Below are 12,505 nucleotides of genomic sequence, written 5' to 3'. Positions count from 1 at the left end.
GAGCCCCCATCATCATTGTCCGGGCTCGCGGGCACTCTCCTCTTCTTGGCGGGCCTGTCCCGCGGGGAAGCCACCGAAGGCGAACGTCCGCGCCTCCCCGATCCTCGACTGGAGATCGTAATCACCGAGGACGTATTCCCCGATGTCTGGGACGTCGAACTGTACCTTGACCTCGAACGGCGTCTCTTCGCCCTCGACGACGAGTGCCGCCCCGCAGTCGATCGTCCTCTCGACGTCGAACCAAGTCTCCTCGACGTCGACCTATGCCTCCTCGGAGTCGAGCCCCGCCTTGATCGCCGTCGCCGGGGTGTCTGCCTCGACGTCGACTGTCTCCTCGACGCCGACTTCTGGCGTCTCGACGTCGACCGCCGGTGCCTCGGCGTCGACTGCTGCGATCTTGACGTCGATCGTTGGTATCTCGACGTCGATCGTTGATGTCTCGACGTCGATCGTTGGTATCTCGACGTCGATCGTTGGTGTCTCGACGTCGATCGTTGGTGTCTCGACGTCGACCTGCGTCTCGGCGTCGACCGCCTCCGCCTCGACGGCGGGCGCCGGGATCTCGGCGTCGACTCCGTCAGCGTCGAGCCGTGGGTAGACGGCGGCGAGTGCAGTCCATGGGGCTCGGTACGACGTCGATGTGTTGTCGACGTCGACCGTGACACCTGCGACGGCGACCCGGTCCCGGGTCTCGCCGGCCCCTCCCTCGACGTCGAACGCCGAGGCTGCCGCGACCCAGAGCCCTGGATCGACGGCGAACATACCGGTGCCTTCTCTCTCGCCGTCGACGTCGTCGCCTTCGACGTCGAACGCGACCTACCAGCCGGTAGGTGTCGTTTCTGCCCCTTTTTCTGCCCGGAGGTCCCTCCAGGGGCTGAAGCATGGGCGGAGGAGGGGGAATGGGACCCTCCATGCCCCGAAGTCTCACCGGTCCTCTGCTTCTCCTGTCCCTGAAGGCGAGTCTTCTCCCGGTCCCTCAGGGTCCTTTTCGAAAAGGTGCTGCAGATGTCACAGGCAGCTGGGACATGTGAGGGCGACAAGCAGAGGATACACACCTCATGTGGGTCCGTCTTAGCCTTCTTCCTCCCACACTCAGGGCATTTATCGAATAAAGCCATGCTGAGAGTGGGCCAAAACTGCTCCAGATTGCAGGCAGTAGTAGACAAAGGCTTTAGACGTCGAATGAAACCACTTTTAATCCAAAAAATCCGATTTTAATCAATTAAACCACCCAAAAGGGTAGAGCTCAAGCTCCAGGGTCCTGCTAGCAGGAGCCGGAAAAAAGAACTGAAAGTAACTTGTGTTGGCTGTGCATCCTGGGATACCGGGGGTCTCTGGAGAGTTTCTTAAAGGCACGGTATCCCTTTAGCAGACACATAATGACAGCCTATAGGGCTTGTCTGTCCACCCCTTCCTCTCTATTGTTTAAAGGGATTTTGGTGAAGGGAGTGTGTGATAATAAAGGAACATGTCAAATGTGAATAAAAATGACATTTCAACTTTATTTTGGCTTTTGTGTTCACTTCAGAGGAAGTGCTGGCCAGTGCAGCCTTGTGGTGATTAGGCTGTATTATTTTGTCTGTCTCTTAAGTGTCTTTGCAGGTTCGCAAATGCGGGACAGCTTAAGAGAGATTTTTGATTGCTCCGGGGTCCCCGCACATGGGCGGGGATTATTCATAGATTATGACTATACACAGAGATCCCCTACTACAGAACTAACTTTACCTGTTCACTTTTGATCGCCCTGAATGGTGCATCTGGTACCTGCCATGGGGTGGTATATAAAATATCTGGAAATCTGTGAAGAAGCATGATCTTATAAAGTGTAACCCGCCCTAACAATGAGACGGCTAAACAATGCCAATTCTTCAAATGATGTCTGAAACATTGCAGATATTTCTTTAAATTATTATCGATTAACTGGACCCCATCTTGGCAACGAATAATAAAGGAAAACATTTATGGATACTATAAAAAAAAAAAAAAAACTGCCCCTCATCTCTGGTCACTTCCATCCCCCTGTAACAAAAAGAGTACTCTGCACCCCCATCTGAAATGAAATCTATCCAGAGGGCCAAACTCCCCTAATGTCCATAAGTCAGGGGATCATGCGCCAGAGCCGGCCATATCTACCACATTATCAGTAGTATAGGAGAAGATTCGATTGTCACCTCCCCTCTTGTAAATCTTCTGACTGGTGGGTCCACCATGACGCACCAAGCGCGAGAGTTAACGTTAACAGCGGTAGGGAGAGCAGGCCGTCCTGTTCAGATTAAGCGGAGCGTTGTAGTCAAAATTAGGTTTTGGAAAAATTACCATCACGCTGGGAAATTCGTAAAATTTCTTGAAATTATGCATGATGAGATTTTGCCTATTTTTTCAGCCAAACATTAAAAAATCTTGTGGGATACCTGCAGGATATTCATGTATAACTCAAACCAGTTTCCTGCAAATATCTTGTGGTACTTTTTTATGCGAGGGGGCGCTCAAATAAAGCTTTGCGAGATACCAGCAAATCAAAATTTACAACAAAAGCATCATTTTGCTGAATTTTCATGGAATTCCACAAAATTTGTCAATTAAAAATGTACACAATTTCACCCAGTAGTTTACGGCAAGGGGTCACCAAAGAACAATTGGATGGGGTAAAGAGTACAGGTAGGACACTTAATACTTCTCCACAGAACAAGTGTGAGATGCAATAACTGCCTTCTAGTGGGAGGTACAAAGAGCGAAAATTGCAACAGTTCTATAAAAAGCACTGGACAGTCAGAAGATCCACAGAAATATGCAGAACTATTGGTAAAGGCACAGATCAAGAAAGGTCTGATCAAGGCATTTGTAGCTCAAGAGATTGGTAAAGATCTAACAGACATTGGTAAAGCTAGAAATTAAGAACGGTCTAACTAAAGCAATGGTAAAGCAATTGCTCAGGGACAGGCTGCTTTATTTAAATAAACCAAGGAAATGCTCAGACTAGGCAGGCTACCAAAGTCTATGCATCTGTGCCATTTCTTTTAACAATGGTTAAAAATGTCAATATATACTAACCATTGAAGAATGTCTTTCTTGTATGCATGCAATAAAGCTAAAAATGTCTCGCTTACCAAACCACTTCTTTTCATTCCACAGCAAAACATTAAAGATCTGCAGCCTTACTCTGCAATAAAAGACATTAGACAGCTCAATGCTGCCACTCCGATCACTCAAAAGAGCTTTCTGATAACTTGAGATACTCTCAAAGTGGACCAAGAAAAAACCAGGGCGGAGCTGCTATGGGGATAACAGTACAAAATATAACTGACAGCACGGCATTGGTAATATGGCCAATAATATACGGCTGTTCAGACAGCTTCTACAGCTTAATGTACCGTTCAAACTGGAACAGCATGCTATCTGCACACTCAAGGAAGGACTTTCAGAAGGAGGAGAGAGTCCCTGGAAGGCGGACTTCATTCACCATAGAGAACCTGACTCCACTCACTACGTACATAATGTGTGTCACCTGCCAGTCGCAAAATCCCACCAGTAACCAGTGCCAGGTTTTCGACACGTTGCCGCATGACCCAGCATCGGCCAACAGCAAAAAGAAAGAGCTGGCGTTGGGTATCTGGCTCACCAGCAGCATCCTAATTCTGCTCATTGCCTGCATTGTCGTGTATGGCTGCCTGCATCTATGGTGGAGAAAACGGCGACGGAACTCTGAGGAACCAAATGCAAGTTCAGAACAGGACAAAGAAATGTGGATGAAAAGCACTGAGAACACCTCACACAGCAGAGACAACCGCAACCATGAGGACGCCTCACACAGCAGAGACAACCGCAACCATGAGGACGGCACACACAGCAGAGACAACCACAACTGCAACCATGAGGACGCCTCACACAGCATAGACAACCGCAACCATGAGGCCGCCTCACACAGCAGAGACAACCGCAACCATGAGGCCGCCTCACACAGCAGAGACAACCGCAACCATGAGGCCGCCTCACACTGCAGAGACAACCGCAACCCTGAGGACACCTCACAGAGCAGAGACAACCGCAACCATGAGGACACCTCATACAGCAGAGACAACCGCAACCCTGAGGACACCTCACAGAGCAGAGACAACTGCAACCATGAGGATACCTCATACAGCAGAGACAACCTCAACCCTGAGGACACATCACAGAGCAGAGACAACCGCAATTATGAGGACACCTCATACAGCAGAGACAACCGCAACCATGACACCTCACACAGCAGAGACAGCTACAACCATGAGGACACCTCGTACAGCAGAGACAATCACAACCAACCAGTCCTGAACAACGAAGAGTACAACGTCGAACCTACCCAGTTTGCCATGACTGAAAACACTCTGACTGATGTAGTGTATGTCACATTGAATTCCGATAATCAAGAACGAGTGCCAACAACAGAGGAGGTAGTATCGGAGCTTTAAGAAACATGTTAAGAATGAGAGCAAAACACTTCACCATACTGAGCATCACGAGTACAGCCGAGTTAACTATGGTCGCTTTTTTAGTTACATATGGTTCCATGCTATTTTTTCCATCAATTTCCTTTAACAACATACTTTACATTTAGGCTGTCAAGTTGAAGCAATATCTAGTCTACTTGTACAAAACACATTGTGTTATCTAATTGTTGCGGGAATTAGAACGCTAAAACAGTTAAATGTTAATTCAACCCTCTGTAAGAAATATTCCCAGGCAAGTGCTGATAATATTGATGGGAACTATCCAGCGCCCCTTTTAAACGGTATCTGAAGGTGGCCTCACTACCTGGGGACGTACATCCACCAGGTTTGAGGTCCAGGACATGTTGTTTTAATTTAAGTGTAGCAGGTACAACACAAGAGGTGTGGTGAATATTTAGCAATGTGCCATTCCCCAGCACAGAGTTGTACCTTTGTCAATTCCCTCTTTTATCCATTGTCTCAGGAAGGCAACATCAAGAGTGAAGCACTTGCAGAATGAAATTCAGTTGACCTATGTAACTCTCCAGCACATTTCTGACATTAATGTGCTTGGAGAATGCCACAGGTGCAGTAATGGCTCTGGTAAAATGTGCTCAGGTAGAGTGCAAAGGAAGAGATTTCCCTTCCAGTTCGTAGCAGTTAGAGATGAATAGTTAACAGTGGTTTCTGGAGAGACCACAAATAACAGCAATAACTCCTGCTTTGGTAAAAGACAGAAGGTAGCCCTAGCCTTGTGAGGTGGTTGCAGCGAGACTGCGTCCTGGTTGACTGGTCAATGTCCTGGATCACTGGTAATTGCTCTTGAAGCTATCCATGCCGTTGTTATTTATCTCCTCTGTCTCATTAAACAAGGGAACCACCTATAGGCCAATCGGTCTTAGTTCTGCTCTTAGAGGAACGGTAAAAGCCCACACTGTTAAACAAAACTCTTCTCAAGTGGAATACAAGCAATTTCAGGTCAGTCTTGGCCTTGTAATGCTTCATCAGAGGTACATATTCAGTCAATATGGCACATCGATCACAGGATACACGTCTGAGCATACCCTCACTATGCAGCCGGAGTAATTCTCAAAGTTTGATGTGAATTCCATCCATAACATTTTTGTTTTTCTCAGTGAGGCAGCCTTAGTGTAACAGGTATGCATAGACATGACCCCCAGAGCCCTCTGTGCCACAGATCCTCGATACACCTCACGTATGAGACCAGACAGGTCCTATTCATGCCAGAGGTTGCTTCTATTCCCAAATAAAGGGGATAAAGCCTAGCATTTTTAGTTAGGCTGTCGATATTTAGGCTGGGCTAAGTTTGATTTAGACATGATGGATCACTGTCTGTTGTAGCAGCGAGAAAAAACAGATAGACCAAAAATTAACTCAAAGGAATTACCACTGGCTGAGATTAATTCAAGCAATTCATACATCACTTTTTTGTTTTCCGCAAGGAAAATCAAGTACCAGACGCGGCTTCACACCAGGATGAAACCGCCAAAGAGCAGTCCTTGATATTCTGTAGGTCTCTATAGCAGAGGAGAAACTTCTCCAAATGATCCAGCAAAAGTCTGTCTGCTTGGGACCTCATATACCTGCTCTTCAAGCAGTGAAATCCCTCAATTTCTTGCTTAGAATCATTGCTAAGACATCTATCTCTAGCCCCCAACCCTTGAACAAAGGTATTTCAGCTCAAGTTGCCTTCTTATAGTTACAAAACCATTGATCGGGGAGAGACCACAATGAGAGATGTCCATTCCATATTCTCTCAGGTCTACTATTAGCCAGTATGTCTGATCTCTGGGGGGAACACGTTCCTCTCTTCAAGATATGACACAGGGCAGTAGTATTGTACCAGTTTACTACCTAGGCTCGGAGCACAAAGGTTTGCAAAGCTAGAAAGATTGCTTAGGACTCCAACTTGTTTATGTGGCAGAACAAATTGAACTTAGAAGCAGTATCCATTTTGGTAATGTTGTGCCCAGTCATACTGCGAGGAGTCAGAGGTGTCTGCAATGTGGTGTGGCCAGTGTAGGTGGGTGGGTTAGGTGAAAGGGTTACCCCACTTTTAAGCTAGGTTGGTCCATTGGCTCACCACCTAAATGTGGAAAGAAATAATGGGCGGCTAAGAAGGACTTTGAATGCCTGCCAAAAAGCCGCCCCCACAGCTCTGTCGGGTGAAGTAACAGATATCTAATGGGTGTAGCTATGTGTGAAGAGCAAACACCACAGAGAACACCTGCAGTCAAAGAAGCCTTTGGAAGCACCAGACTATTACGTTGTACTCCAGAAAGAGACATTCTCTAGGAGAAAAAGAGAGGGATGCCTTTACCAGCCATGAAACCTCGATGGTGCCACCAGGCTTCAGCCTACTGGATAGTATCAGAAATGGTTTGGGTATTACACACAGGAGAACCCATGATTGTAAAGCAGAAGGGCCATAGTGTTTACAACTAAGTCGCTGGAGAATGGTCCTATTGGAGAGTCATCTACATAATGGTAATAGCGGTCCTACTGTAGCAGGCCCAAGGCCATTACTTAGTACCAATGGTGCTTAGGATTGTTAGGACCCTACTATTAGGAGGGGAAAAGGTCAAAGGTGGTTGCAAAGGAGAGAGGTGGAGGCATACTTCATATCATTTAATTACCTGAACCAAACAAAGACCTCTGTAATTTAGCTTTCCAATGTTTAAATGGTTAACAATATTTCTAAAACTGATGAAAACCAAAAGGTTCAAGAATGTTTTTTCCAATTGACTGATGTCTAGTTGGAGATCCAAAATATGTACTGTTCTATATCTTTTCAAATTAAAGTGTATATATTACAATGAACAACAAGTGGCGTTACACTCTATTTGATAAAGTGCTGATATCATTGGCATTAACAATTGTTTCCTACAAATGGAAAACGTAGGATGGGACAGGGTATCTATGTATGTGTTAGTAACTACATAGGGAAACCTTAGCTGTGGATGAATGGTGAGCTTTACATTAAGTGAGAAAGTGGACAATTCAAGAGTTTATATAACAATAAAGGAGAAGGATGGTGCGTCTCTTTTGTGAAGAGCATGGTGGATGCCGGCACATCAGTGATCGGTGACAGATGAGCTGCAAGTTGAAGTCACAGAACCTTGGCTCTTTACTACCCTGCAAGTGCAATGGGATGTCACAGAATGATGCTGTTACAAATTCTAGGTAACAGATTAAAAAGATATGCTTCCAGGATTTCTCCATTTTGTACTTTTCCACTTGTAGTTGACAACGCCACCCCCTCCAACCTTCTCTTGCAATGAATGCCCTTTTAATTTGACTTTCTCAACCACGTGAAGAGCAGGGATGGCGGAGTACATTTTTCATTTGGGTTATATGCGTGATGCAGTTGGTCTTTTGAGTGATGCCGGCTCAAAAGGCTAGCAAGTATAAGTCCAGGGTGCGAGAGGTGGTCATTCCTCTGATACAACATGAAGATCTGTAGAATGGATGCTCAGTCTTCACTGGGGCGAGAATGCAGTCTGGATGCCAAGGGAAAGGTTGTTTTCATCTCCAGGATAGGTGAAAAACAAGCACTTGGTAGTACCTATCAAGTGTGTTTTTGGGGGCATGGCTTGACGTTGTTAGGGGTGAATTGATACCAAGCTAACAGGATTATTTGGAAGCATGATTTTTGAAGGCGAGGCATGAGTCAATGGTGAGGCGGGGTGCTTTTGCATTTGTGGTGAGTTCTTGTATCTATTCAACCAGTTTCATGTTGGAGACCAAGTTTGGACCTGGACTAGTGTGGGTGCCATTGATGATGTGGATGCATACCATCTTCACTGACATTTATACTTGGAAGATGGACAGTAGTTATTCTTTTTTTTTTTTTTCAATGGGAAACAGTACAGGTCATAATAACAATTTGTTATGGATATAACATTTGGTACACATCTCGCTAAAGACACCATGGCTACGGTGTTCTTGGAGTACAGAGTCTCGGGCCTATCAGCCCCCATCCCTGCCCTCCCCCGCCAGTTCGGTTGATGGGGAGATACAGATCTCCCCTCTATATAGATTCCATTTACCTCACTTTTTGTTCCATTTTTTGGGACAGCCTCGGTTTTTAAAAACCTGCTTTTCGGCAATCATACATGTGTCCATGCCGTTTGTCTATCTTTTCGATGTCGGTGCGTCGCCGACCCCCCATCACATAGCGTTATTACGTTTAACCAGTGTGAATCCAAATGTGACCCACTGTTGCTCTACTGTGGTGAGATCTGTGGCATCCCATACATTGAGGAGTCCCAGTTTAGGTGTTAATTGGATGTCTTTCCCAATTGCACTTCGTAAATGTCTTGTGGATTTCCCCCAAAGTAGTGTTCTGTTGGGGCAACTCCATAACACGTGGTAAAATGTTGCCTCTTACATGCAGTATCTGAGGCAATGTGGGTTTTCCCTACTCCCTATTTTAGCAAGAGTGGCCCCGGTTAAGTATGTTGTGTATAGAATTTTGATCTAGATGAGACGGAATCTAAGTGGGATAGCTGCCTCACGAGGGGACATTAACGCGATTTGCCACTTGTCGTCCTCAAGTGGTCCAAGCTCCTCTTGCCATTTTTCATGGAGACGTAAAGTGGATCAGGTTGATTATTACAAAGTTTTGGTAAGTCATTGATATGGCTTTTTAACTCGTAGGTTCAGATAGTAGCCTGTCTTCTAGTGGGGACGCCTCCGGCACCTCACCTTGCATGGGGATGGTTGTGGTAAGGGCATTTATGGATTTGTATATAACGAAACACGTTCCGTGGGTTCAGGTCGTATTCTTTTTGTAGCTCACAGAAAGGGAGAATTTCCCCCCTTTTCCATGGGTCACCTACAGTGGAGATGCCGATGGTGTCCCATTTGTCAAATGGCTGTGTGGCCAGTGTGCCCAGATGTTGGGCTGACCACAATGGCGTAACTTGGGTTATTGTTCCTTGCCAACCTAGTGCTTTGTTTGCGTGGTACCAGATGTCAATGGTAAGGGTCGTGGGGCCAGTGTATCTGCCTTTTTTTAGGTTTTGAGTATAGGGCCCCGTTGTATCCTTCCTTCCCCATTTGGAATCTATCCATCTGATATGTGGGTTCTGTCTGGGAATTTAACACCCAGTGATGGATAACCACCAGTTGGGACGCCCAGCAGTAGGGTCTTAGGTTGGCAAGTGCTATCCCACCATCATACCAACTCCTGATTAATTTATGTGTTGCAATACGTGGCGTTTTGTCGTCTCAAAGCAATATTCTAATTTCGCTGTCTATGCTTTTGAAGTAGCTTTCAGGAACTTTATATGGGCTGTTCTGTAGGATATATAGAAATCGCAGCAAAGCCAGCATTTTGAACAGCGCTGTGTGTCCCAGTAGTGTCAGACGCAGTTTTCTCCAGTGTCGCACATCGTTCTACAATCTATGTTGGGGAGTTGTGAGATTTTCAGAATAGAAGAGATCTGAGTCTGGGGTTATATATATCCAAAGATAACGGAAACTCTCAACTGCAGTTGTGGCTGCACAGTTATGTTAGTGGGTTTTATAAATGCAGCAGCTGCCCCAGCAAAGGGGCGTCCTGGCGCTGAACAGCAATGAGGTGACAAGGATCGGTAAGGGTCCAGGGAGACCTACGGAGAGGGGAAGAGAAAGGTTTTTATGGCTTTCCTGAATTCGAGGTAATTATTAAGCCCCCGAATGAGGGCCGGCAACGAGTTCCAAAGGATGGCTGCTCTGTTCCGAACCCTCCTGACTCGTGGGACCACCACCAGGTGTTGTCCCATGGAGCGAAGCGGTCGAGAGGGAACATAGGGTAGAAGCAAGTCGGTCAAGATATTCGGAGATGCAAGTTTCAGGACTTTAAAGGCTATACAGAGGGCCTTAAACTCAATTTGCCTAGCCACAGGCAGCCCGTGGAGACGGCGAATGGCGCTAGTCACTGAGCAGGCTCTCGCAGACCGAGGAGAGATCTTGCGGCTGCATTCTGGACTTTCTGTAGCCTCTGTATTGCTGACTTGTTCGCACCCAGATACAGTGAACTGGCGTAGTCAAGTCTTGACATAATCAGGGCCTGGATGATGATCTGCCTGGTAGGGGCATCAAAGAAGCTCAAGATGGGTTTGTCCTTGCAACAATCCAAAGCAGGTTTCCGCCACCTTTTTAGTTTGAGTCTGGAAGTTGAATTAGCATCCATCCAGACCCCCAAGTCTGCTGGCAACTTAGTGTTCGGTCGACGGAGTGTGTAAATGAATCACTTGGGCCAGTTAATAGTGTAGCCCAAGTATTTACCGAAATTTGCGAAAATGTGAAGAATTATGTTGATTGATTTTGCCTGTGATGCGAGATATAGAAATATGTCATCAGCATGTAGGGATATTCTATCCTCTTGTCCCTAGCCCATTTTAGTCCTTTTAGTAATCTGTCACCTGTGACCCAGGTTGTGAGAGGTTAAAGCATCAGGGAAAAGATGAGTGGTGATAGGGAGCATCCCTGTCTTGTACCCCTCTTCACTGGGAACGTCCGGGATGTGCAGTTGTTTACTCTAACTTCGCCTTTAAGGTCTGTATAGAGGAGCTTCACCCACCCAAGAAATTTCGTCACAAAGCCAATTCGATGCAGGACCTCAAAGAGGTATGGCCATTCGATTGTATCAAATGCTATTTTGGCATCTAATGAGAGTATTACTGCATCTTCCGCTATTGTGTCTTTCCTACCCAGGACGTTATGTAGACGACTAATATTTAAAGCCATTTTGCGGCCGGGCATAAAGCCTGATTGATCCGGGTGTACTATTTTGGTGATGATGGGGGCAAGTCGGGAGGCTAATATTTTAGCAAGGATTTTGGACCCGACATTTATTAATGAGATCGATCGATCCTGTATAACTACTATGGAGGCAAACCTTTGGTCTTCAGGTAGAGCCCCTTTCTCATTACTTTAGAGGAACATGTCTTGTAAGTATGGTGCGATCTGAGATGCTGTGATTTTAAGGAATTCAATTGGAAGACTGTTGGGTCCCATTGCCTTCCAATACTGTATACTGCAGATTGCTGAACGGATTTCCTCCTCAGTAGGATCTCCTTCAAGCAAGTCTCGATCAGGGGGCAAGGTCAGTAAGGGAGTAGTTGAAGTGAGTCCTCTGATGTGGTGTCAACGGCTGGAGTATACAGCCTTTCTAAGTGATCGGCAAATGCCTCTGTGATCTCTTGTGGGTCTCTAATAATGTCAGTACCATTTATTTGTAGCAGGGGAACCCATCGCACCTCTTGCTCCCGTTTTTCGAGGCAAGCTAGAAGTTTGCCGGCTCGGTCTCCTAGGTCGTATAGTTTATGTTGGACTGCCGTGTACGTGTATTTAGCTTTGGCTATCTCCGTCACTAATGCTTTGCACTCAAGCTTTTTTTATAGTTAGCTTGTGTTTGTTGGCTTCGTTGGGTATCTGCATATATTACTCTTCATTTTTTGGAGCTTGTGTTCAAGCCGTTCGATCTTTCCCCTACACTCACAATTGTGCCCCACCTTGAGTGCTAATGCTTGGCCTTTTATCACTGTTTTTTTTTTTTTTTTTTTTTTTTTTTTAAAACCTTTATTTCGGTAGATGCAAAATACACAGCGTCTGCCTACAACCCCTCGGGGCCGGCTGCAATGACATTCGTAAACATAGAACAATAATGTCAGGATAAGAAAAGGTTTAATTTTATGGTGTAGTCGAGTACGATGTAGTGAACATCGAAAGGAGTCGAAGCTAATCACTGACCAGGAGAGACATCACTGTTCAAGGAGCACCCAGAAGGTGGCGTTATATAGGAAGGCATTAGTAAGAGAGCAGGTGGCCACCATCCAGGAACTAAGAGCATACACTATATCACAGAATGATAGAACTCAAGAAACTCCCTACTAACACTGAGCCCCGACTCCGAAGAAACAAAGAAACATAAAAAAAAAAGAAAGAAACCAAAGAGGCAGAGAGATCAGAAGAGAAAGAGGGCCATAGAGACAAAGAAGACATAGAACACATCCCGTCCCCCCACCCTG

The 12,505-nt window shown here is 46.0% G+C and overlaps 2 protein-coding genes across 3 annotated transcripts in view; one reads left to right on the top strand and one right to left on the bottom strand.

The window, feature by feature from the left end:
- CYFIP1 (cytoplasmic FMR1 interacting protein 1) overlaps positions 1–12,505 on the bottom strand; it is a 517,233-nt gene that overhangs the window by 151,505 nt on the left and 353,223 nt on the right. The gene's annotated exons all lie outside the window — the stretch shown is intronic.
- LOC146805584 (uncharacterized) lies at positions 3,145–4,583 on the top strand. Its single transcript, XM_085622864.1, has one exon. It carries the CDS (start codon positions 3,276–3,278, stop codon positions 4,446–4,448), a length of 1,173 nt encoding a protein of 390 aa, XP_085478990.1. The 5' UTR covers positions 3,145–3,275; the 3' UTR covers positions 4,449–4,583.

This window comes from Triturus cristatus, chromosome 8 (genome assembly GCF_964204655.1).
Source record: "Triturus cristatus chromosome 8, aTriCri1.1, whole genome shotgun sequence".
Taxonomy (NCBI): Eukaryota; Metazoa; Chordata; class Amphibia; order Caudata; family Salamandridae; genus Triturus; species Triturus cristatus.
This window is presented reverse-complemented; position numbering and strand designations above follow the sequence as displayed.